At 41.3% G+C, this 25350-nt stretch overlaps 2 protein-coding genes, 1 long non-coding RNA gene, 4 other non-coding genes and 1 pseudogene across 13 annotated transcripts in view; 7 read left to right on the top strand and 1 right to left on the bottom strand.

Annotated features, from left to right (window-relative positions):
* ZWILCH (zwilch kinetochore protein) overlaps nucleotides 1–18668 on the bottom strand; it is a 38275-nt gene extending 19607 nt beyond the window's left edge. The window contains exons 1-9 of one of the 6 annotated variants that reach the window (XM_086711004.1): nucleotides 18367–18668; nucleotides 15539–15590; nucleotides 11857–11952; nucleotides 8041–8159; nucleotides 6277–6432; nucleotides 5113–5312; nucleotides 3592–3662; nucleotides 3095–3250; nucleotides 1744–1815 (exon numbers count right to left, since the gene is read on the bottom strand). In XM_086711004.1, the coding sequence (XP_086567130.1) occupies nucleotides 1744–1815; nucleotides 3095–3250; nucleotides 3592–3662; nucleotides 5113–5312; nucleotides 6277–6432; nucleotides 8041–8159; nucleotides 11857–11952; nucleotides 15539–15590; nucleotides 18367–18422 (978 nt within the window). In that variant the 5' untranslated portion in view covers nucleotides 18423–18668. Of the gene's footprint in view, nucleotides 1–1743; nucleotides 1816–3094; nucleotides 3251–3591; nucleotides 3663–5112; nucleotides 5313–6276; nucleotides 6433–8040; nucleotides 8160–8792; nucleotides 9007–11856; nucleotides 11955–15538; nucleotides 15591–18366 lie in introns of those variants that run through there. The other 5 variants (XM_086711002.1, XM_086711005.1, XM_086711006.1 and 2 more) reach the window with 5 other exon arrangements.
* LOC147580278 (uncharacterized) lies at nucleotides 393–4163 on the top strand. 2 transcript variants are annotated; one of them, XR_015252727.1, is made up of 4 exons: nucleotides 393–553; nucleotides 738–809; nucleotides 3631–3695; nucleotides 3906–4163. It is a non-coding gene; the product is annotated as an uncharacterized LOC147580278 (long non-coding RNA). The 2 variants fall into 2 exon arrangements; XR_015252726.1 differs by lacking the exon at nucleotides 738–809.
* LOC112855159 (peptidyl-prolyl cis-trans isomerase A pseudogene) lies at nucleotides 14100–15008 on the top strand (annotated as a pseudogene).
* Nucleotides 18669–18851: 183 nt separating the features above from the next.
* RPL4 (ribosomal protein L4) lies at nucleotides 18852–23866 on the top strand. Its single transcript, XM_025919505.2, has 10 exons — nucleotides 18852–18975; nucleotides 20315–20486; nucleotides 20673–20779; nucleotides 21100–21238; nucleotides 21681–21805; nucleotides 22098–22227; nucleotides 22502–22658; nucleotides 23155–23238; nucleotides 23347–23467; nucleotides 23550–23866. The coding sequence occupies exons 1-10, from the start codon at nucleotides 18973–18975 to the stop codon at nucleotides 23775–23777; spliced, it is 1266 nt and encodes a 421-aa protein (XP_025775290.1). The 5' UTR covers nucleotides 18852–18972; the 3' UTR covers nucleotides 23778–23866.
* On the top strand, nucleotides 20529–20599 carry LOC112856602 (small nucleolar RNA SNORD18). The gene has a single exon (XR_003223159.1). It is a non-coding gene; the product is annotated as a small nucleolar RNA SNORD18 (small nucleolar RNA).
* On the top strand, nucleotides 20937–21035 carry LOC112856643 (small nucleolar RNA SNORD16). Its single transcript, XR_003223196.2, has one exon. It is a non-coding gene; the product is annotated as a small nucleolar RNA SNORD16 (small nucleolar RNA).
* LOC112856600 (small nucleolar RNA SNORD18) lies at nucleotides 21512–21583 on the top strand. Its single transcript, XR_003223157.1, has one exon. It is a non-coding gene; the product is annotated as a small nucleolar RNA SNORD18 (small nucleolar RNA).
* LOC112856601 (small nucleolar RNA SNORD18) lies at nucleotides 22286–22355 on the top strand. The gene has a single exon (XR_003223158.1). It is a non-coding gene; the product is annotated as a small nucleolar RNA SNORD18 (small nucleolar RNA).
* Nucleotides 23867–25350: the final 1484 nt, after the last annotated feature.

Genomic DNA, 25350 nt, shown 5'->3' with positions numbered 1-25350 from the left:
CTTTGCCTCTCAAGAATAAATAAACGTTAAAAAAAATAATTGAAAAAGAAAAAGAGAGTCTGGAGTTCCCTCATAAAGGTATTAGTCAAACCACTCAATGGACGAGCTCTCTGCCAGTGTGTGGGGAGAGGAGGGCAGAGACATGTGGAGAGAAATATGATGGAAGGCCACAGGAAGGATCCTGAGAAAGGATTCTTTCCAGAAAGAAAGGTACCGAGTTTTGTACAAAAAGGGAAATAATAATCGGAGATAAAGGTACCATGTATGCGTGGTACCATGCCAGATATCGAGGACACAGAGTACCTGGCACTCAAGTGTAGGAGGGGAGACAGAGAAGTAAACAGACTAGCGGGGTTGATAAACACCCGACAAGCGGTGTGTGTGAAGTGCTCTGGCAGCACAAAGCAGAGGCAACACGCGCCATTCTGAGGGAGCAGTGCGATCATCCTGGTGACGATGTCACAGACAGCTCGCCCAGCACACGGGTGGGAGAAGGGCACACTACACAGGTCAAGACACACTCACCACAAAGTGACAGAGTGACAGGACCAAGGTACTGTAAACGGGCCAGGGTCGGGGGTGGCGGGGGGGGGGGGGTGGTCAGTGGGAAAAGTAGGGTGTGAGGTTAAACTAAAAAAGTAAGAGCCAAAAAGAAGAGGAAAAGATTCTTCAAAGCCAGTAGCCATCAGGGAAATGCAAACCAAAACCATAATGAGATACCATTTCATCCCCACTAGGATGGCTCTGATAATGATAAGACCACACGAAGCGTTGGCAAGGATACGGAAAAACCGGAACGGACACTGCCGGTAGGAATGTAAAACCGTACAGCCACTTTGGAAAACGGTTATGGTTTGACAGCTCCTCCAAAGCTTAAACATAGTTACCACAATGACCCGGCAACTCCATTCAGAAGATATGAAAACATATGTCCCATAAAACTTGCTCTAGACTGCTCATGGCAGTATTCATAATAGTCAAAAAGTAACAACAATCGAAATGCCTATCAGCTGATGAATGGATTAACAAAATGTGGTATATCTATATAATAGAATGCTATTTGGCAATGAAAAGAACAGAGTACTACAAAATAGTAGATTACTGGCTGCTAGGGGCTGGTGAGGGTGGGAGGTGACTGCTAATCAGCACAGGGTTTCTTTTTAGGGTGATAAAAATGCTCTAAAATTATATATGGCCACGGTTGTACAACTCTGTAAGTATACTAAAAACCACTGAATTGTATTCTTAAAACAAGTGGATTTTATGGGATATAACTTATATCTCAATAAAGCTTAAAAAGAAAAGAAGTAGGCAGGACAACTTCTTGAGATTCAATTTGTAGAATGGAGTAAAACTCAACAAAACATAAAGTTCTTGAAACACATGCTCATTAATCTTTAGCATGAATCAAAATCCCAGTTATTAACAAGCAGATTATACACGCATTTGGCATAAATTGGCAGCTGATCCACCTAAAAGAGGGGAATCCATTGTAAGAATAGAAACCAAATACTCTCGTAAAAAGGTGGAAGAAGAGCAGCTATAAACTATCTAACAAAGGATACCCGTAAAGGACAACTACCACACAGTAAAATCAGACAGCCCAAATTGCCGAGCATATCTAATGAATACATAACAACTGGAACAAATTTTGAACACAAACTAAATAATAATGATACTAGCAAACACTTTCATGAAAATGTAAAATTTAATGCAAGTTACAAATTCCAGTAGGATACTCACAAGGAGAAATTTCACTTCTCTCTGGAGATGATTCAAAGGACCTCTGGGCTCTCCCGATTCCACTTTAATATTCTAAAAAGTTCCCAAAGTCAGTTTTCACTGGAAATCCCATCTTTTCTGCATAAGGGTCACAGTTACTTGCGTTTCAAATTCCCCACACATTAAAACATGTATTTCCTAAAGCACTAATGAACGTAGGTAGGGTAATACTGCACTTAGAATATCATACCCAGAGACACCATAGATCCTGTCCATCCCGATACAGTAACCTAAAGTCATGCCACCACCCCCTCTCGACTCCGCCATCCTACCTATGTGGAACATCTGCTCTCCTGCCCCTTCCCACTGAATTTCCAAAAGACACGTGGGAGAAATGTAAACAAATACATCTTAAGACCCAATGACAAACTTAGCATTCATTTCCACGTACCAAAAATAACCGCCCCCTAATAAATATGTTCAGGAGACTCCTAACTAAACCAACAGTGTGCTGTCTTAGCCAGAAGAGAAAAGCATTAAGAACATAATTATCCATAATCCCGCCACCCTGGGGGAATAACAATTAACCCCGTCCAGGCTTCCGTGTACACAGTTTTTTAAAACATAGTTGAGATCCTACTGTATACACTGTTTTGTACATCTTCCTTTTTTCTGCTTAATAAGAATTTCCTGTTATTATTAAAGACATTTTACATCATGATTTTTAAAGAATACACAATATTTCATTAGGGAAATCTACTTTAATCATTTCCCTATTGAACATTCAGGTTTGTTTTTAATATTTTAGAAACACGCTTATTATCACGATATGAAACTATCTTTGTACATAAATTTTTTTGCCAGCAATTCCGATTAACTTAAGTCAGATGCCTGGAAATATAAATATAAAGCGAAAAGGCCTAACAAACAGCCCAAATTGCTAAGCGTATCTAACAGATACATAACAACTGGAACAAATTTTAAACACAAACTAAATAATAATGATACTAGCAAACACTTTTATGAAAATACAAAATTTAATGCAAGTTACTGTATTGCCAGTATCTGCAATCTTTTAAGAACAGGAGAGATAAGTCATTTTGATCATTTCACTCGGGTCCCAACTCAAGAGACTTTATTAATCACTAGAAAACTCTTAAGTTACATAACTGCAGCACTGTGGGCAACTGACAGATCAGATCGCCCGGCAAAACCTCCATCCACTGCCCTGGTGAGACCTCAGGGGTGAGGTGGGCCTCAGAGCTGTCCGGCGAGGGCTAGGGCTGGCGCTGGCAGCATGCAGCACCAGCAACAAGCAAGCGAAGAGTAAATTCACTGAATAAACTCAACATAAAATAAAGTTTGCTCCTACCAGGGTTGCAGTTGAGGAAAGTGGAGGGGTTTGAAGAATCTCATCCACGGGACTCCAGGAAATATCCAAAGTGATCGTAGTCTGTGATGCGGCAAGTGTGTCGTCCAAGGCCGTGGACTTAAACAGCTCATACTGGGCAAAGCCCCTGGCTGTTACCTGAAAAAAGCATATCCAGCCAACCCAACCCACTGTTAGCCACGCTTTCACATGGCCAGAGGCCCATTATCAAAACTACCTTGGTTCTTTTCCCAGCAAAAGAAAAAGCACTACAATTTTATCCCAAATGGAAAAATAAAACCATTCTTTTTCATCACAGAGACTGGCTAAAAAGCAAGAAGGCATCTACTTTTAGTCACTAGCCAATATGAAAATAAACACAAACATTTTGATACTATAAAAAAACCACATCTAGTCCTATTAGGAGTGAAAAAAGCATTAAGGGAGGCACATCCGTAACAGTTTGAAGAAAATAACGTGAGCAGAAGAGAAATACTTACAGTAGACAAGTGATGTCTTTTCTTATGTGAACTTTTTAGGTCTTCAAGATTTACAGAATAATTTTTATCAGCTATAAGACATAAAAGGAAACATCATTTTAAAGGTACAATTCAAAATTCTATGGTTAGAGCTAAAAAAAACTAGGATCCCTCAAATTCTAAGGGCACCACAACTTAACACTAGTAATTGTTAAAATTAAATAAATCCTCAGATGAAATGTTGACAGAAGGAGGAAAGTTGCGGGGGGGGGCGCGGGGGGGGGATGCCTGCGTGGCTCAGTCGGTTAAGCATCCAACTCTTGATTTTGGCTCAGGTCATGATCTCATGGTCCAGTTCGTGAAATGGAGCCCCGAGTCAAGCTGGGCTCTATGCTGAAAGCAGGAAGCCTGCTTGGGATTCTCTCTCCCTCTCTCTCTGCCCACCTGCCCCCCACTTGTGCATACATTCTTCTCTCTCTAAATAAATAAATAAACATTTCAAAAAAGGGAGGGGGGAAGAAAAGTGGAGCAAAGGCCAATACTGAAACCATGCCCCATACAGTAAATGAAGTTGAAACAGCAGAAAATTTAAAGCTTGTTTTTCAGAGACCTGTTTCTCTCTAATCAGCTATTGTGTCTTTTCAGAGCCCACTAATAAATCTACTAGATGTCTCTCTAGAAACCTGGACTCAGGGTCAACGGAAACGGCTCCAGCCAATGAAAAAGCAAGGCTCTGCACCCCTTACCCAAGGTAACGAGCCCCAGACGCCATTATCCAATTTGTACAGGCTCTTGAAGCATACCCATAGCTTCTTCTCCTTGTCCTAAGATAACCTCCTGGCATCAGTGACTGAATCATGCCTTGTTCTGGGGTTAATCTCCACTCCAAAGGGAACGTGGGATAGACATTACATACGTTTGTTCAATGTGCACGCTCCATCTTTCCCCAAGCATAGTCACAAGCTTCCCCCATCCTTTTCCTCAGTAAGTATGCGATCTCAACTCCTATGATTATAAAAAACTTGCTCTAATCTCAGTCAGGAAGGCAGTTTGGGGATTACTCCCCAGCCCTCTCAATGGGCTGCCCTTCTGAGAATAAAACTTTCTCAGCCTCAAACCCAGTGACTCAGGGATTAGGTTTACTGCAGATTGAACACACAAATCGGACTTTAGGGTTCAGTAACAATGCCTCTACCAAAAGTATAATTAGACATCTACTATGAGATCGGAATTATATTGTCATTACATTCAATTTTTTTTATCTTCCAATGAAAATTCCCCAAAATACACACATATAAATCAAATGAAACCCAAATAAAACTAGTAAACAAAACCATAAACTTCTGTTCAGATTTTTGGAGATCTGTTTCTGGAGTATCTCCTGTATGCCCCAAGTTACACACCAGAGTAGGTCCATGGTGGCTGACAAGTTCCATCGTGTGCACTTCCCCTCTTAACAATTTCAGTTTTCAGTACAAATCACAGCACAATAACGACACAAATAAATACACCCCCACAAAAGTAAGAAGAGTGAGCTCTCACCTTTACAACTGACCGTATATAAGACAATTCCTGTAATGTTGTCATTTGTGGTGACAAGCTCAGCTCCCAGCCAACAGGTCCCTTCAGGATCTGAACTGTCACACCTCACCCACAGGGCAGGAAGGGCAGTAACTGGATGATTAGTCTTCAAGTGGGTCATATTAGGATTGTGAGCCATAGTGTAAAGTCCAATTAACTGCCTTGAAAACAAGAGTACGAAGAATAAATTATAAATAGTGACTGCCGACCAGTCAACTTTTCTTTTTCAAAGATACTACGAAGGGTATCTACGATTGTGACACTGATCCTACTTCTGATCACCAGGATTCTGCACCAACTGTATTATGTGGGAGTTTTCCTCATACCAAGTAATTCTAACACCAGCCAGGTATCCTACAATTCAACTCAATTCTGACACTATCTACCCAGAGATAGCATCAGATCCCACAGATTAAGGCTCAGTCCTACAAGACTGGCTCCACCCCCTACTTTTAGATGCCAAATGCAATTCCAGGTTGACACCTGTGCTCCTGAAGGGCCAGCTGTGAACCAGACGTTCTAACAACCTCCTCTTTGGGTTCGATTAATTTGCTAGAGCAGCTCACAGAATTCAGAAAAACATTTTACTTGCTAGATCACTGGTTTATTATAAAAGGATAGAGCTCAGGAGCAGACAGATGGGAGAGGCACAGGGCAAGGTATGCGGAAAGGTGTGGAGCACCCATGCCCTTTCTCAGTGAGCCACTCTCCCCAAATCTCTACCTGTTCACCAACCCAGAGGCTCACCACACACTCTCCTTTTGGGTTTTTATGGAGCCTTCATCATACAGACATGAACTGATCCATCACCAGCCACTGGTGACTGAACTCAGCCTCCAGCCTTTCTCCCTTCTCTGAAGGTAGGGGTGGGGCTAAATATTCTAACCCTCAAAATCGCTGGGTTGGTTCCCTAGCAACCCCCAAACCGGTTACTTAGGGACTTTCCAAAAGCCATCTCATTAACATCACAGAAGACACCTCTCTTTCTTCCCACTTAAGAAATTACAAGGGTTTTAGGGACTCCTTGCCAGGAACCGTGGACAAAGACCAGATATGTTTCTGATTATAAATTCCAATACCCCAGTATCCCAGAAACAAAAACCCGGAAATTAAGTGGCAAAATACATAAACAATTCACCCAGTGAAGAAGTGGGAGAAGGGCACACCAGGCAGATCAAGATGCACACAGCAGGAAGTGACAAGAATGTGACAGGATCATAACTTCTACCAATGGGGAATCCAATTCGGTAAGGGTAGAGGTTCAGTAGGAGTGAAAGCAGGCTGTGAGATTAAACAAAAGAAATAGACGAAATAGGTAGGCTATGTTAATTACACCTCAATAAAGCTGGGGCAAAAAAGGAGTCAATCAGCACATGAAAAGATGCTTGAGGTCATTGGTCACTGAACACTTAAGGAAAATTGAATAGACTGTGAATTAGGTAACAGCACCATAACAGTGTTAAACTTCCAGATTTTGATCATTGTTCTGTGGTTACATAAGAGAATATAATTGTTCTTAGCAAATACCTAGTGAAGTATTTATTTATTTAAATGTTTATTTTGAGAGAGACAAAGAAGAAACACATGCACAAGCAGGGGAGGGGCAGAGAGAGGGAGGGAGAATCCCATAGAACCTGACTTGGGACTCAATCTCACCAACTCATGAGATCATGATCTGAGCCAAAATCAAGAGACAGACGCTTAACTGACTGAGCCACCCAGGCGCCCCCACACACATTTTTTAATGAAATATCGACAGTACGTTGGAGACAGTGTTCCTTTACCTCTAAATACTTCACTATAGATAGGGGTGCCTGGGTGGCTCATTCAGTCAAGCGTCTGACTTTTGATTCTGGCTCAGGTCACGAGCTCACAGTTTCGTGAGATCGCGTCCAAGTCGGGCTCTGCGCTGACAGTGCGGGATTCTCTCTCCCCCTCTCTCTGCCCCTCTCCCGCTGATGCAGGCACACGCTCTCTCTCTCAAAATAAATGTTTTTAAAAATGTGTGCGGGTGATATGAGTACCTTATAAAGGTGGCAGAGTGGGGGAAGAATAGGAGGCGGAATAAGAGAGAGAAAGACAAAGCGGATGCAGCAAAGTTTAACTAACCGGTGAATCGGAGTTAAGGGTACAGAGAAGTTCCTGCGCTACTCTTTCAACATTTCTCTAAATTTGAAAGTGTATCAAAATTAAAAGGTACCAAAAAACATGGCTTAAAATTTTCAAAGAGATGAAAACTTAATTTATTACCAACAGATGTTCAACAACGGAATTTCTAAGGGACTGTACTTCAAAAAGCAAATACAGTAATTCCAAAAGGAAGGTCTGTAATGCAAAGCAAAGCAATGATAAGCATGTGGATAAATCCAAACAAACACCGGACAGAGAAAAACAATACAAATAATGTTTAAGCTGTGGGGGGAGAAGAGAAAAAAGGCCAAATATGACTTGAAATCCAGAAGCCATAAAGGACTGATCGATTTAACCACATAAAGAGAAGTGGAGAAGTGGATGACAACACAGTCTTCTTGGTCACGCTTGGGATACCTATGGGATATTCAACTAAAGCTATCCATGCAGAGCTGGGTATACACATCTAGAAGGAGAGGGTGGGGGAGAGGGAGAGGGAGAGGGAGAGGGTGGGGGAGAGGGAGAGGGAGAGGGAGAGGGTGGGGGAGAGGGAGAGGGAGAGGGTGGGGGAGAGGGAGAGGGAGAGGGAGAGGGAGAGGGAGAGGGAGAGGGAGAGGGAGAGGGAGAGGGTGGGGGAGAGGGAGAGGGAGGAGGAGGGATCTGGATTAGATATAGACTTTTTTTTCCACAATGTTTGTAAGAACACTTTAAATCCCAGCCTCCAGCCCTCCTCCCAGCTTGACACTAAGAAAAACTTACCTTGCTCTCCCAACTGGTAAAGCAAGTGGTCCAACATTCTCCCCAGTAGAGAAATCAGAAATAGCAGTTTCTTCAGACTGTAGTTCTTCAACATGACTTGTTTCTTCCTTCTCTAAAGGCTTTAGAAATATTTTTTTAATTATTTAGCCGGATAAAAGAACACTCACCAGTCAGTTCTTTACTATGCTAGAACACAATGTACTGGTTTCTAAACCTTAAGCACAAATGATTGGGTTATGCCAAGAAGCATAGCTACAAAGCAGTCTGGTACCAATAAATTTTGCCATTACAAGCATTTCCACTGCCCTATAAAAAGATAATGAAGTTGCTACCGACCGCAGAAGCATCTGATGCCATTAGAAAAGGAAGTACTCGGACACACATAAAAAGATGAATGAAAGACAAAGCACCCCATGGGGAAACCCATGGGAGACTCTCAATTTCGCACTCCCCAAACTCAAAGGTCCACAGCCCTTACTCCTCAAATCTGCTCCTCTTAGGATTAGCAGCTCTCATTTGTGTTACAGGTTCTGAAATAAATCTATGTTTCTAATATCTACACATTTAAGTAAACAGCTCAGCCTTGCCAATAAAAACAATAAGCACAAGAGTTAACATTTCCTGAGCATTACAATATACCAACTACTATTCTCAGTTTTCTTTTACTTTTCATAAAAACCCTGAAATAGATACTATTAACAACCCTGTTTTTAGATGGGAAAACTGAGGTAGCAAATGGCTAAATAACTCACCTAACATAACAGCCAGTGAGTGGCAAAGGCAACCTCTGAATCTAGGCAGTCTGACTTCAAAACTCAGGTTCTTATCCCTGAAGCTCTTTGGGCAGTAAATCCTCTGCCCGCTTAACAGGTATCAGATCTGAATATTTCCTCGACTTTGAACTTCTTTTGCCAGACTGCAGACCTCTTTCCCTTCCAGGCCCAGCTCTCCAAACAGTTCCTAGAACTGGTGGTACCCAAAATGTTATTTTTTTTTCTAATACCCATCTACTTAAAATGTGTGCCTTAAGCACTACCGATCTTTGCAGAGACAATAGTCTTAATTGTTCCTCATCCAAAAATGCCAGGGTCCCAATGAATTCCAGGAACCTTCTCCCAGCTGCAAGCTGCATCCCCACTAGTCGCCTAACCCAGATCTCCACATCCCCCTTGGCTCATCCTTATCTTTTCCTAGGTAACTCACCTTCATCTGACCATCTTTGTTTATTCCACTTTTGCTCTATATAGATTTTCCCTTCTCCCCAGAGCAAAAGTCTAAACTCAACCATTTAATTCACCTATAATTATTTTCCAAACATCTGTCTACCATAGATAAGCAGTAATGACACCATTTTATTAATATAACAGACAAATAAGTTACCCCCCTCTTCAAAAGGAGTTTTTGTATGCATTAAAATAAAAAGCTCCCTGTTCATTTGCCATAATGCCCATCCAGACAACATGAGGGTCCTAGAGCAGAGGTGTTCCTTCTAAAAGTACCTCCACTTTTTGGGGCAGCTGGGTGGCTCAGTCAGTTAAGTGTCTGACTCTGGTTTCTGCTCAAGTCATGGTCTCAAGGTTTGTGGGTTTGAGCCCCACGTCAGGCTCTGCACTGACAATGTGGAGCCTGCTTGGGATTCCCTCTCTCCCTCTCTCTCTGCCCCTGCCCCACTTGTGCGCACTCTTTCTCAAAAACTAAACTTAAAAAAAAAAAAAAAAAGTACTTCCACCTTCCCCCATTAGTCTGTTCCAATCCACTTCAGAAAACCATGTAGTCAAAGAATGGGTTCTGGCCCCAAAGCAACTGTGTAGCATGACAACATTATCACCACTTAATAAAAATTACTATAACTGCTCTGCCAAAATAATTACCATAACTAAAACACAAAGGTTTAAGGTTGGAATTATAAAGTGATGCAAAAGACAAGAAGTTTTCTCTGTTACATTTAATAAACAAAAATTAAAGTAGAACTTCGTAATACCTACATACACTGTGCTGTTTGGTACAACAGCCACTAGCCACATGTGGCTATTGAGTAATGGCAACACGGCCAGACCAAATGAAGATATAAGTGTAAAATACACACCAGGTTTGGAAGATGCAGTATGGAAAAAACAAACAAACAAACAAACAAACAAACAAACAAACAACTCAGGAAGCCTGGGTGACTCAGTCGGTTAAGCATCCGACTTCAGCTCAGGTCATAATCTCACAGTTCATGGGTTCGAGCCCCAAGTCGGGCTCTGTGCTGACAGCTCAGAGCATGAAGCCTGCTTCAGATTCTGTGTCTCCATCCCTCTCTACCCCTCCCCTGCTTGTGCTCTGTCTCTCTCTCTCTCTCTCTCTCTCTCCTCTCTCTCTTTGCTCCTCCCCTGCTCATGCTCCTACTCTCTCAAAACATTAAAAAAAAAAAACAACTCAAAATATCTCAAAGATTTTTATCTTAACTAGGCATTGAAATATTATTAAATATACAGGAGTAAATAAAAAGCATTATTAAACTTAATTTCAGACAATTCCACACCTCAGTATTTAGTATCAAGAAAAAACTTATGCTCACACAAAAAGCTGTACAAAAATGATTATAGCAGCTCTACCCATGATCACTGAGGACTGAAAACGGCCCAAACGTCTTTCAAAGGGTGACTCGGTAAATAAACAGGGGTACAGCCATGGAATATACTCAGCAATTACAAGAAATGAACCACTGATATACTTACAACTTAACCTCAAAGGCATACAGAGTGAAAGAAGCCAAACTCAAAAGGTTACAAACTGTATGATTCCATTCATGACAGAAGACAAAACTATACCAAGGGAAAAGAGATCAGCAGTTGCCAGGGGGTAGAGATTAGAAAAAAGTAGGATTTTAAAGGGTTAGCTCGAGAGTTGTTTAGGGTGATGGAACTATTTTGTGCCGATTGTGGTGGTGATTACCAGAACCTATCTGTACATGCGCTAAAACTTACAGAAGTGGACAAAAAAGAAAAAAGGTCAATTTTACTATATATGATAATTTCACTTCTTTTTAGTTTGTTTATTTTGAGATAGAACCAGCAGGGAAGGAGCAGAGCGAGAGGGGGACAGAGGCTCTGAGGTCGTCTCTGTGCTAGCAGCAGACTGATGCGGGGCTCCAACCACAAACTGTGGGATCATGACGTGAGCCAAAGTCAGACACTTAAGCAACTGAGCCCCTTAGGTGGCCCTATTTCACTGTTTAAAAATCAGGCTACTACAAAATTTTAAATTACCTATGCAATTCTCATTGTATTTCTAAAGGAGAAATTTAGAAATTCTATTTCTAAAAGAATTAGAATCTGCTTTCACTAATATGCTGATAAAAAAATGGGCACATCTGAGATTATTCCCAATAAACTGAATTTGGCTGTTAGTTATCAACAAGCACAGGGGCTCCTGGCTGGCTCAGTTGATGGAGCATGAGACTCTTGATCTCAGGGTTGTAAGTTTGAGCCCCACTCGAATTTTTAATCTTATTAAAAATAAAATTAATTTGGGGCGCCTGGGTGGCTCAGTCGGTTAGGCGTCCGACTTCAGCTCAGGTCACGATCTCGCGGTCCGTGAGTTCGAGCCCTGTGTCAGGCTCTGTGCTGATGGCTCAGAGCCTGGAGCCTGCTTCCGATTCTGTGTCTTCCTCTCTCTCTGCCCCTCCCCCATTCATGCTGTCTCTCTCTGTCCCAAAAATAAATAAACGTTAAAAAAAAAAAATTAAAAAAAAAATTAAATTATTAAATAAATTTATTAAAAATAAGATTAAAAAAAAGAATTAAACAAGCACAAAGCCCAAACACTACTTACCAATTTCTCTACAATGAATATCATATCATTTTCATTTAGAATATTTTTCAAAGGGTTTGGTTGGCCTTTGCCGATCAACTGCCCTTGAACATCAGTCTGTTAAAAAAAGTTGTCAGGCAATGTTATATATACACACATATATTAGTGCAAATAATTTAAACACGTAAAGACCAGTTGTAGACAAGTGACTAAAAAAGAAAATTTGAACAAAACATAATGCTCTAAAGATAAGATTTCATTTATTCTTTGCCAGGTTGTTTTTTCATGTTTAGATAAATCTAGCTCTTATGTTCACGTCTACAAATGCTTGAAGGCTCACCTAAAGTGCACCCTGCCTTGTCGAGCCTTCCTTTGATTAGGATCACCTGGACATTCTTTCCCTCCACTCATACTATATTTACAATCATGTCCCATATAATTAGCACTTTACTAAATATGCTCTTTTCTTCTGATTGTACTATGGAGTTTAGTACTTTTATCAATTTATAGGAACTACTTATTTTTCCATTCCTATTGCAAACATGTTTATTGCAGAAAAATCTGAAAACAGCTAACAGATTTTTTAAAACTCACATATAATTCTACTAGCTACAATGATCATCACTGTAATTAGCCTGGTTGGCCTATATCTTGCCAGAACTTTTTGCAGACACATAAATTAATCTACTTAAGTAGAAATGTATTCAGCATTTAGATATCTACATAGGCTTTTGCTTAAAAAAATACAACAGACTAAATCATAAGCTTCTTGTCGTGCCATTAAACGTTCTTTGGCTCTACCATCATATAACGAATTCCATTTTCTTCAACATTTGGATAGTTTTAAGTTCTGTGCTATAATAAACAGCTAATAATCAACATCCTTGAATTCCTCTCTTAAGTATCCAGAATCACACCGATATTTTCAAATTGCCTTGCAAACATGCCATGCCCACATATTCGCATTCTAATCGCTTACCACAACAGAGTATTTTCACTGTTTACTTTTATCATCTCACAGCAAAAATTTCATATGCTTATTATTGACAAATATGTCTCATTATTTGAATCTGTTTAATTTCTCAGTTTGGATACTGAAGCATTTAGATACAAAGTTCAAAGAGCAAAGGATGATATGTTTATTCTAATCTACTAGGTTCTTGAGTTGCAAGTCCCATTGTGGATTGACTATACCCCAAATGACATGGGGAGGTCCTAACCCTTGGTTCCTCTGAATGTGACCTTCTTTAGAAAGAGGGTCTTTAATGAGGCACCTGGGTGGCTCAGTTGGTTACGCATGCAACTTTAGCTCAGGTCATGATCTCGCAGTTCATGGGTTCCAGCCCCATGTAGAGCTCTGTGCTGACAGCTCAGAGCCTGCAGCCTGCTTTGGATTCTGTGTCTCCCTCTCTTCTGTCCCTCCCCAACTCACACTGCACGCATGTGTGTGTCTGTGTGTCTCAAAAATAAATAAACATTTAAAAAAAAGTTTCTGCAAATGTAATCAAGGTGAGGATTAATTTGGATTAGGGGGGCCCTAAATCCAATGACTGATGTACTTGTAAGGTGTGAAAGATTTAGACACATAGACACACACAGGAATACTATGTATTAACAGAGGCAGAAATCAGAGTAATGTGTCTAGAAGCCAAGAAACTCCAAGGACTGTTGGAAACCAACAGAAACCAGAAGGAGCCAAGAAAGGATCCTTTCCTGGAGCCTTCAGTAGGAGCATGGCCCTTCTGACACCTCCAATTCAGAGTCGTAGTCTCCAGAACTGCAACAGAATAAATTTCTGTTTTAAGCAAACCAATTTGTGGTTACAGCAGCCCTAGGAAACTACCACACACATCAAGCAAGAACTCAGATAAGGTGGGATTAATACATTTACCTGGATATACTTAGTTCCTGGGTTTGGTTAATGAAAATTCAAACAGTAAGAAACAATGCTATTTATATTTTTCTTTCTGGAATTACTTATTTTTGTTCTTTAACTATTCTTCTGTCATGATTGTCATTTTTCTTGTTGATTTTTATGAGTTTTTTATGTATTTCATATATATGAGTAATTAACCTTTCTTATAGGACTATCTCCAGCTTATTTGTCTTTTAGCATACAATTAATTTTAGTTCGCTAATTATTTTACGGATCAAACTTTATGGGGACTTCACCTATGCAACACTTGGCATATATTAGATGCTTAATAAATCCATGAATATTTATAGCAGCTTTATTTATAACTATCAAAAACTATCAAAAACAATCCAAGTGTCTATCAACTGGTAAGTGGGTAACTGTCACACACTCAGTGAGGTGGTATTTAACAATAAAAAGGAATGAACTACTGATACACACAAAACAAAGATGAATCTCAAATGCATACACTCACTGACAGAAACCAGACCCAAAAGACTACACAGTGTATAGGCCTCACAGAGGCTGCCACCCCGGGGCTGACCACACTGCCCAGCCATGGTCAACTCCACCGTGTTCTTCGACATCACCATGGACAACGAATCCTTGGACCGCATCTCCTTCCAGCTGTTTGCAAAGTTTCAAAAATGGCAGAAAACTTTGCTGCTCTGAGCACTGGGGAGAAAGGATTTGGTTATAAAGGTTCCTGCTTTCACAGAATTATTCCAGGATTTACGTGCCAGGGTGGTGACTTCACATGCCATGACGGCACTAGTGGCAAGTCCATCTATGGGGAGAAATTGATAAGAATTTCATCCTGAAACTCATAGGTCCTGGCATCTTGTCCATGGCAAATGTTGGACCCAACACAAATGGTTTCCAACTTTTCATCTGTGCTGCCAAGATGGAGCGGTTGGATGGCAAGCACATGGTCTTTGGCAAAGTGAAGGAGGGAATGAATATTGTGGAAGCCACAGAGCGCTTTGGGTCCAGGAATGGCAAGACCAGCAAGAAGACCACCATTGCTGACTGTGGACGAATCTAATAAATCTCACTTGTGTTTTATGTTAACTACCAGACCATTGTTTTTGTAGCTTGGGAGAGGACCCCCTCACCTCCATCTGCTCGAAATCTCCTATAATCTTTGTGCTCTCCTTGCAGTTCTACGGGCTCCATGTTTTCCTTACTCCCCTCCAAGTCTAGCTGGATTGCAGAGTAAAGTTTATGATCATGAAATAAAAACTAAACAGCACTAAAAAAAAAAAAAAAAAAAAAGACTACATAGTGTATGATCTTATTTTTTTTTAATTTTTTTTTTTAACCTTTATTTATTTTTGAGACAGAGACAGACATAGCATGAACAGGGGAGGGGCAGAGAGAGAGGGAGACACAGAATCTGAAACAGATTCCAGGCTCTGAGCTGTCAGCACAGAGCCCAACGTGGGGCTCAAACCCACGGACCGTGAGATCATGACCTGAGCCGAAGTCGGACGCTTAACCGACCAAGCCACCCAGGCGCCCCGTATGATCTTATTTATATGACACTCTGGAAAAGGCCAGAGACAAAGGGCTGACAACAAAGGGACATGAGATTTTTGGAGGTGACAGAAATATTCTAGATATTATGTCGGTGGCCATATGACTGAATGCATTTGTAAAAACTCATAGAACTAACTGTACGCTAAGAGGGTGGAATTTACTCTAAACTCCCTTCAATGAACCCAACTTTTGAAAACAGAATGTTAGGATTAATGAGTTGTGTTTAAAGACCAAATAAATTGTTCATACCTCATAGATAAATGGGTCTTTATGGATTCCTTTCTTTTCTTCATCAAACTCCCTGAAATGCAGAACCACATGTGAAAAATAGAGCTACAGTATTCTGACATTTAAATTCAGAAGTTTGTCATCACTTTATCTCTGCATGGCACCAGTGAGGAAAGTAAACACAAACCAGCCTTAATGCATGATTGGGAAGACAGAAAAAAGCAGAAAAAGAATATAAGTTAGGAATAGAAAAAGGAAATGTGGTAGAGATTAATAAGACTACTATTCACAACTCCTTCTCAGAGGCAGCAGGATCAGGTTACCCAGCTCTACTCTCCTATCTTCTGAAACACATATTCAGTTACTATTAAAATGTAATTTACAGCCTGACTTAAGAAGTAAAAAACATCACTGGATTCTGATCTGCCACTGAATCAGTGGGTAACCACAGAAAAGTTACTTAAGGTTCCCAGCCCTAGATTTCTATGGCTAAAACATAAACATCTATTCTCCCTCTCTTTATGAGCTGTCACTAAAAACTTAGTAAATTTCATATTAAACAATTCCCTATAAAAATGTAAACACAAAACTCTCAGATATCATTTAATAATTATGGTTTCGTTCAAGAAAGTTTTAAAATAGTCATCCCCAAGCATGTTAACTATAAACCATTAAATATACCAAAACGTATATCAGTCTGATCTATACTCCAAAAGAGAATAAATCTTTGGAGTCCTACAAGAACCCATCGGAATTGTTTCAGGATACCATTTATTATTTGATCTACTCTTACTGAAATAAAAACAGGAGAACTAGCCCTGTGAATGATTGGCTTTTGCCATTTTGGACGAGATTTTGATTTATTCTTAAAGATATTTTGTCTTTTATGTATCACTGAGAGATGTTATTTGATTATTCAACAATCATGTATACCATAGGCAAGAACTCTTCTTAGATGTCCAGGATACAAAACAAAAACATAGTCCCTGGTTCATACTCTTGACTGAAGTCTAAAGAGTAAACCAACAGTTACAACACAGGGTGCTGGGTGCTCCGACAGAGGTGAATGCAGGGTGCTGTGGTAGCACAATGGAAGACATTTTGCTAACACTAGAACTTTATCCTGAAAGCCAAGAGGGACTCACTACAAGATTGTAAATGGGAAACACCTTTCTGACCATGAGATGGAGGGTATAAAGGAGGCCAGGAAAACAGCTGCGAATAAGAAGTGACGATGGCCTGAACAGAAGCAATAGAGATGGAGGGCAAAGTGCTCCAAGTGACTGACTAGACAGGATGGGGGTGGAGGGTGGTGGAAAAGAGAAGTGACGATCTTGGATCTGAGGAGCTCTTAATTCATAGGCTTAATTCAAGAATTAATTAATTCAAGAATTCAGGAGCAAAAAAGTCAGGTTGTGGGGAAAAGATGAATTCAGTTTTGCAAATATGGAGTTTGAGGTTCTCATGGAAATTTCCAGTAGGCAACTGGATACAGAGGCATTGTGCTTACAAGTAGAAAAAAAGACTAACATCCATGAAATAATTGGGAACTATAAAGGGTCTAAATAAAACAGTATCAATGGGGGACTGGTTAAATAAGCATTACACAGGCACAGAATGAAATATTATACAGCAGTTAAAAACAATGAGCTAGATCTATAGGGTGTCATACTGGAAGCCATTCAAGACATTATTAGTTAAAAAAAAAAAGCCTAGAGCTCTTTCTATAATGTTCAAAAAATTGGCAAGCATTACTACTTTTGCAAGAAAAAGAAAAGCAATAAAGATAAATAATGAGGAGCGCCTGGGTGGCTCAGTTGGTTGAGTGTCCAACTCTTGGTTTCAGCTCAAGTCATGTCAAGTCAAGTTCGTATCTCAAGGTTTGTGAGATACAGCCCAGCATCAGGCTCTGTGCTGATGGTGCAGAGTCTGCTTGGGATTCTCTCTCCTCCTCTCTCTGCCCTTCACTCGCTCTCTCTCACTCTCAAAATAAATACATACATAAATAAACTTTTTTTTTAAAAGCCAAATTTTTTTTTACAGAATAATGAAAAAGTATGGCATTTAGAAAATAGGAGGTTAGATTACATCACTGGTTCTCAAAGTTGTGGTGTCAGGCCAGCAGCATGTTTCACCCGGCATTTGATAGAAAGGAAAATTCTTTGGCGCCACCCAGATTTACTAAATCAGAAACCCTGGAGGTGGGGCCCAGCCATCTGTGTTTTGACAAATCTCCAGGTGATTCTGAAGCAAGTTCAAGTTTGAGAACTACGGATTCGACTTTAAAGTTGGATGCAGAACTAGATGGACTCTCCTTTTGTACTAGCAATTCACTATAATAAAGTCTCAGAGCACAGTGAAATAACGGTATGTAACAAAAACACACTATTACGTTATTGTAACTGTAGCTCATGTAACGAACCGAAACAAATACATTTCACACCAGAAAGGCTTTAAACCGATGAAGGATGCCAACATCTAGTTTTCCGTATTCTGAGAAGTGCCTCTAACATACCCTAAGTTCTGTGCATTATTAGAACGAATAAAGGGCCTCTTGAAAAACTTGTCACCTTCCACCTCCATTGATAACGTACACTTGTTTTCGCCTATACGAGACTACAAACAAGCCCCCACAGGGTCAACCCCACACTCGAACAGATAACCAACCGGCCATTCCCCAACTCCAAGACCCCAGGAAAGCTGCCTTAGTCTGTAACGTAGGCGCCACTGAGAAGCGACAGAGCGCTTATCCTAAAGCAGGGGCAAGAGGATTGGGGCGGAGTCGAAAACGACGCCCAGGGACAAGTGCTGTCCTCGCACCCAAGGCAACAGCAAAGGCTACAACTCACCGCAGGAGACGAGAGTAAAACTCCTCAGCGGCTCGGTTCATTCGGGACCACATCATGCCCCAATTCGACTGCAGATCCGTAACCGCCAAACTGAACTGCGCGCCGGGCGCTGACGTCCTGGGTCACGACCCCATCGCCGGGACTACTTTTACACCCCACCCACTCCCGACAGGCCCCGTTTGTCCACCAAGTTAATCTTTTGTTTTAGAGCACACCGCAGTTTTTCCTCTGCCAACAATTTTCCATTCCTGTAAGAAAAAGTTAAAATAAATTGCAGCGGCTGAGAGGGAAAAAGACACTTCGTCTCGCGAGAGTTGCCACGCCTCTTTATGGATTATTCCGCGGAAAGGAGTCCCTTATTTCTAAGCGATATTGTTGGCTTTGAAAGTGGGTAGATACCATAATTTGATGCATGTGAAAAAATAAGACGCTATTTGTTATTTTTATAGAGTGGTAGAGAGAGATTTTATGTCTCTGGATTGGTTCTGAGGCGGGGAAGGTTGGCGGACGAGTTGAAGGCTACAAATAGAGCGGAAGTGCTAGGCACTTCCTTTTCCTATAGGAGCCGCCGGGTTGAGGGGAGCGTGTCCCTCTCCTCTCCCCGCGATGGTGAGTGGAGGTCCATCCTGGCGAACTCTTTCTTGCGCTCCGGTCCCGGCAGAAATGTATTAGGGGTTTAGGACCCAAGAACTGTAGGGGAGAAAGCGAGGATAAAGGGGATGGAGGCATCATCTGTTTGTGGGTTGGAGCTGGGTAGTGCGGCTAATTTACGGCAGCCATTTTAGAGGCAACGTGGGCGTCCCAGCAATGGGCGACACGGTCGCTCTCAGGTGCGGAGGAATCTTTGGGATTTTAGTTTCCTTGCATCGTAGAAGGCGTGAGTTCTGCGGTAAATAGGGAAGCTCTTGGGGCCTAAGACTGAATCGGGGCCATAATCAGTTTTGGGCTTTGTATTTTCAGGTGTTCAGGAAGGAACATTTTCATTTTTGCCGAGGCAGATTTTATTAAAGACCCGCATATCCACATTTTTCTGAATACTCCTGTGTGTTCATCTTAACACGTGCCTCTACAAAAACTTCGTCATCTCCTTAACTTAAAAGTTGCTCTATTTGGTGTTCTCTAAACCTATGAATTTTTTTAGCCAGGTATAGTTCAGTGGGGAAAAAAGACCCTATACTTGTGATGCTTGGATGATAATTTGGACAAAATAGCACTAGAATGTTCGATGGTAGTGTTGTGGACATAGGGAATGGAAGACGAGGCAGTAGTTGGGCTTTAAAGTAATAAGAGAAATGTCAGAGAAGGTGGTCTGAAGGAGGGTGAGGAAGCGTGCAGATTGTTTTTAAGAGGAAGACTTACCTCTGAGGGAGAAGGGGTATGCCCCTGGGTGTAGGTACAGACAGTAGCATCTGGAAAAGTGTGGGAGATGAAATCAACAGGTTCTGTAGGCTATCCTCAGAAATTTAGTTTTGCTTTCAGGTGTAAGCCTTTGGAGAAGGTTGAGCAAAAAGAAACATGGCCAGTATTTGTACTGGTAAGTTGTGTGATACGTGTTTGAGATGAAGGGGGCCAAGGGCAGAAATTGGAAGGAGAACTGTAGGAGACAAGATGTGCTGACATTTGGGGTTGAAGAGTTTATCTAGATGGTAGTATTAAATAGAATTTTCGAATCTCACAGTATGCCTTGAATCGTTTTTTTCGTGTAAGGCCTGGTTTGAAAGCTTAATGATCAATTTTGTGCTTGAACTTGAGATTCTAAATGTTACAGTGTAAGAATGTTTTGAAGTTAATAAACGTAATGTGTTGGTAATAGCCTCTGTTTCAGCTCTGAGTGTTGTCTACCTCCCCAAATTCGAGCCTCCTGTAATTGAGGTTTTAATGGTATTGTTGATGCATGACCATAGTGCCTTTGGCTTTGTCAATATGAGTATCTTTTCCTTTTTCCCAGGCGTGTGCTCGTCCGTTGATATCCGTGTACTCCGAAAAGGGGGAGTCATCTGGCAAAAATGTTACTCTGCCTGCTGTATTCAAGGCTCCCATTCGACCGGATATCGTGAACTTTGTTCATACCAACTTGCGCAAAAACAATAGACAGCCATATGCTGTCAGTGAATTAGCAGGTATGGATTTTTCGAAGATTGATGTTTCAAGATCTGCTTAACAGCAGTGATGAAATAACACTCCATTGGTCCGTGTTTCTGAAGCACATGATTTTCCTGGATGTTCTGATGCTGTTGCTACCATGCATAATAGTCCTATATTAGTATGATTGGGTAGCTAAAACTTGTATTTCTTCCTAATTTCAGGTCATCAAACCAGTGCTGAGTCTTGGGGTACTGGCAGAGCCGTGGCTCGAATTCCCAGAGTTCGAGGTGGTGGGACTCACCGTTCTGGCCAGGGTGCTTTTGGAAATGTATCCTTTGTTCCACTATGTAGATGGGTCAGCTCTTCGGGAATTTATCGAATTGAACCTGGCTTGTACATAGTTGAAAATATTTCAAACATACTAATAGTGTCCAGGTTAAATATTGCTCTAGGCAGACAGGGGCTTGGCATTAGGAAATTTTGCTTGCAATGATGTCGTAATTTGCGTCTTACTCTGTTCTCGGCGACAGTTGCCTGCTGTCAGTAAGCTGGTTCAGAAGGGTGACGAAAATTCTTACTGAGCAAGACATGATCTTTTTTTTTAATTGCCAAAATTTTGAGAAATGAGATTCTTAACTGGGAAAATAGATGTGTCGTGGGGGCCGCATGTTCGCACCAACGAAAACTTGGCGCCGTTGGCACCGCAGAGTGAACACAACACAGAAGCGATATGCCATCTGCTCTGCCCTGGCTGCCTCAGCCTTACCAGCACTGGTCATGTCTAAAGGTTTGTAGATTTTGTTTTATAGGACTGGTACAAAGTACCCTTCCCCCCCCCCCCCCCCCCCAACCATTTCAATCATGTTAATGATCTGTTTGAATTCTGTTCATCCCAGAGTGCCTGACTAGATTTCCCTCTTCTAAATAATAGTTCTGACCACTTAGGTCAATTGTAAGTCATCAGTGAAGACTGTGTAACTGGGAAACTAATAGAAATACAGGGATTTCATATATTGGCAAACTTTTCCACTCAGTTCGTCACGTTCCTACTCTGTAACTGTCAAAATGATGAGATTCCACTTAATTGGTCCGTGTTTCTGAAACACATGATATTTGTGGAAATTCTGACTTGGCACATTGTATTCCCTTTTTTTGTGGATTATATGAAATGTTTCTCGATTTTTCAAAAGGTTCGGGGTAACTAGGTTTTTGTTAATTGGCTTTGTCAGGTCATCGTATTGAGGAAGTTCCGGAACTTCCTTTGGTGGTTGAAGATAAAGTTGAAGGCTACAAGAAGACCAAGGAGGCTGTTTTGCTTCTTAAGAAACTTAAAGCCTGGAATGATATCAAAAAGGTAGGTTTAATGAACAAATTTCCCGTTTGGTGGTCCTTAACTTCATCAGATTTTAAATGTCAAAAGATGACTGGAGGATAGTGTAACTTGAGGGGCTATGAGAACGAGGACTCTTAAAACCTTATAAAACTTAGGTATGAATCTTGCCTGGCATTTATAGTTGCGTGTGAATGTTGGGCAATTCATCATGGCTCCTTTCTTTACAGTGGAGACTGATTTCTTGAAATCACGTTTGAAGATGAATTACTAAGGTCATATTTTAATGAGAGTAATAAATGTTCTCGCTTTTTAGGTCTATGCCTCTCAACGAATGAGAGCTGGCAAGGGCAAAATGAGAAACCGTCGTCGTATCCAGCGCAGGGGACCCTGCATCATCTATAATGAGGACAATGGTATCATCAAGGCCTTCAGAAACATCCCCGGTAATTGTACTGCTTACGCATGTTTTGCTTGTCCATACTATGCAAGTTTACTCAGCTTTTACTATGATGAGATTCCACTGTATGGTCCGTGTTTCTGAAACACATGATTTGATGGAACTTCTGATTGTCAGCTGAATGAGTACACCAGTGAAGGTTGGAACTGCCTGATTAGTAACATAGCTCTCAGGTACCTTACATAGCACGAAAGTAGTGCAGAAGATTTGTGTTTTTGTGTTGAGATACAGACTCCCTAATTTTCTTTTTCCTTTAAAAGGAATTACTTTGCTTAACGTAAGCAAACTGAACATTTTGAAACTTGCTCCTGGTGGGCATGTGGGACGTTTCTGCATCTGGACTGAAAGTGCTTTCCGCAAGTTGGATGATCTGTATGGCACTTGGCGTAAGGCTGCCTCCCTCAAGAGTAACTACAAGTGAGTATTGTTGGCCTTCATGTATCATACACGGGTGTTTATGCTGCAGATACTTATATTTGCTATTGGTTTGCATGTTTTGTGAATAACGAATGTGGTTTTGCCATGTGCCCTCATGTACAGATAGGATATGCCAAAATGGTGAGACACTCTGAGAAGTTGATAGCATAGTTGAAATTAACTCAGGAGATGGGGCGCCTGGGTGGCGCAGTCGGTTAAGCGTCCGACTTCAGCCAGGTCACGATCTCGCGGTCCGGGAGTTCGAGCCCCGCGTCGGGCTCTGGGCTGATGGCCCAGAGCCTGGAGCCTGTTTCCGATTCTGTGTCTCCCTCTCTCTCTGCCCCTCCCCCGTTCATGCTCTGTCTCTCTCTGTCCCAAAAATAAATAAACGTTGAAAAAAAAAAAAAAAAAAAAAAAGAAATTAACTCAGGAGAGCTTCGATTGTTAGTGAGAATTGGGAATTGAGCATCTTATTGTCAGCATTTTTTTTCCTCAGCCTTCCCATGCATAAGATGCTTAATACAGACCTTAGCAGAATCTTGAAGAGCCCTGAGATCCAGAGAGCCCTCCGAGCACCACGGTAAACTTGTGATGCTTAATCTCATTCCAATCTCTTACCATTAGTTATTTGAGAAACATGAATAATGTGAACTAAGTTGTTAATATTGTAATGTCTACTTTTCTACAGCAAGAAGATTCATCGCAGAGTCCTCAAGAAGAATCCACTGAAAAACCTGAGAATCATGTTGAAGCTGAACCCATATGCAAAGACAATGCGCCGGAACACCATTCTTCGCCAGGCCAAGAATGTAAGTGATAATTTGGTTTTTGCTGATACGTTAAGTTTTTAGAAAGGTTTGATTCTTAGGTTTTCTTCTTAATTTGTTGCAGCACAAACTCCGGATGGATAAGGCCGCAGCAGCCTTAGAAGCCAAATCCGAGGAGAAGGGCGTTCCAGGCAAGAAGCCTGTGGTAGGGAAGAAAGGAAAGAAGGCTGTTGGTGTTAAGAAGCAGAAAAAACCCTTGGCAGGAAAAAAGCCTGCAACGACCAAGAAACCCGTAGCTGAGAAGAAGCCTGCAGAGAAGAAACCCACCACGGAAGAAAAGAAACCTGCATAAAACTTACATTTGTTTATTCCATAAAAGTTAAATCATTTTGGACAGCTAATTATGAATAAAGGCCTAATCAAAGACCGTGAGAAACCTGACTTGTTGGATGTGTTTGTGAATCTTGGTTAGAATTTTATTTTGTTGCCCATAATTCCTGTCTTTTGCTTCCATTTTTTTTTTTTTGGTCTGGTATAAAACTGGACTTTGCATTGTAAATCCATGCAGGTGAATGGAAACAAGAACACTGCATAAATCCACGTGTAAAATCCAGTTTGTAGATAACAAGCAGATGGCTAAAAGACTGGTCTCAGATATGAAGCTATTAGGATTTAGCAATCCTTCCTCAAAAAAAAAAAAAACACTACACTTTCAAAAATAGGTAAAATTCCATAAAGGTTTGGCTTTTACAGTACCACAAGAGGGCAGAACATATACATTTAGGGGTACTGCATTAAGAAATTGATGGTTCCTCCAGAGGTTCCTGTTAGAACCTTCTGCAATAGAGTATAGTTATTGCAAGAGATGCTACCCTCAATAAATTGACCTACGTTATGAAGGTGTCCAAAGCGTTTTTCAGAACTACTTGATACTTGGAGTTTTACTAAGGGATGAATACATTGAAGTATAGCACAGAGGAGCACCTGGGTGGCTCGGTTAAGCGTCTGACTTGACTCAGGTTATGGTTATGCGGTTTGTGGGTTCGCGCCCTACATCGGGCTCTGTGCTGACAGCTCGGAGCCTGGAGCCTGCTTCGTATTCTGTGTCTCCGTCTCTATCAAAAATAAGTAAAAAAAAAAAAAAAACCCACGCAGGTTCTGCACTGTCAATGCAGAACCTTGTATGGCGCTCCCAACTCCTGAAGCATGAGTTCATGGCCAGAGCCAAAGTCCCATCCTTTTAAAACCCAGAGCATCTGGCTTGTTTCAAGCTGCGGTCATGATCCCAGGGTCGCGGAATGAAGCCCTGTGTTGTGTTCCACGCTGAGCTTGCACCCTGCTTAGCGTTTTTTTTTAACTCTGCCCCTTTCTTGCTCACATGCTCTGCTCTAAAAAAAAAAAAAAAAAAACGCAGAGAAGTCTGCGCCAAAGAACGTTGGTTTGTTTTCCTTACCCTGTTCTGTCCCAGCATGACTTCCCACCTTAAGAGTTAAATTGTCCTATTTTTGTCTCTTGTCGGGATCTTGTTTTGCAACAGGTTTGTCTCCATTGGCAACCTACTTCAAATTCCACATCAAGGTGATGGATCTTACACTTGGCAGATTCAGGGCAATCTAGCCCTTAGCATACAAAGGCACCACGTCCCAATAGAATGATAGCCCTGCTTTATCTTCCTGTTCCAATTTGCACACCCTCCTAGGAACCACTTTGACATGAGGAGGAATCCTTGCCTGCAAAAATAACAGGGCTTGTGCACCTGTGTGCTAGATACTGTGGTTTTGGTCTCTGCCCTCAAATACGTCCGCAGGTCTTGTGGCGCCAAAATAGCCACTTGCTGCAGCACATTGAAAGTGCGATGCAGGGGGACGCCTGGGTGGCTCAAGTCGGTGGAGCGTCTCTTGGTTTCAACTCAGGTCGTCAACTCA

The sequence above is a fragment of the Puma concolor genome, chromosome B3 (assembly GCF_028749965.1).
Source record: "Puma concolor isolate L17-30 chromosome B3, mPumCon1.1.hap2, whole genome shotgun sequence".
Classification (NCBI taxonomy): Eukaryota; Metazoa; Chordata; class Mammalia; order Carnivora; family Felidae; genus Puma; species Puma concolor.
This window is presented reverse-complemented; position numbering and strand designations above follow the sequence as displayed.

Coding starts and splice junctions, on each gene's coding strand:
- RPL4 (XM_025919505.2), top strand. Junction 21,239..21,680: donor AGCACTGGTCATGTCTAAAG/GTTTGTAGATTT, acceptor TGGCTTTGTCAG/GTCATCGTATTGAGGAAGTT. Junction 22,228..22,501: donor GGCCTTCAGAAACATCCCCG/GTAATTGTACTG, acceptor TTCCTTTAAAAG/GAATTACTTTGCTTAACGTA.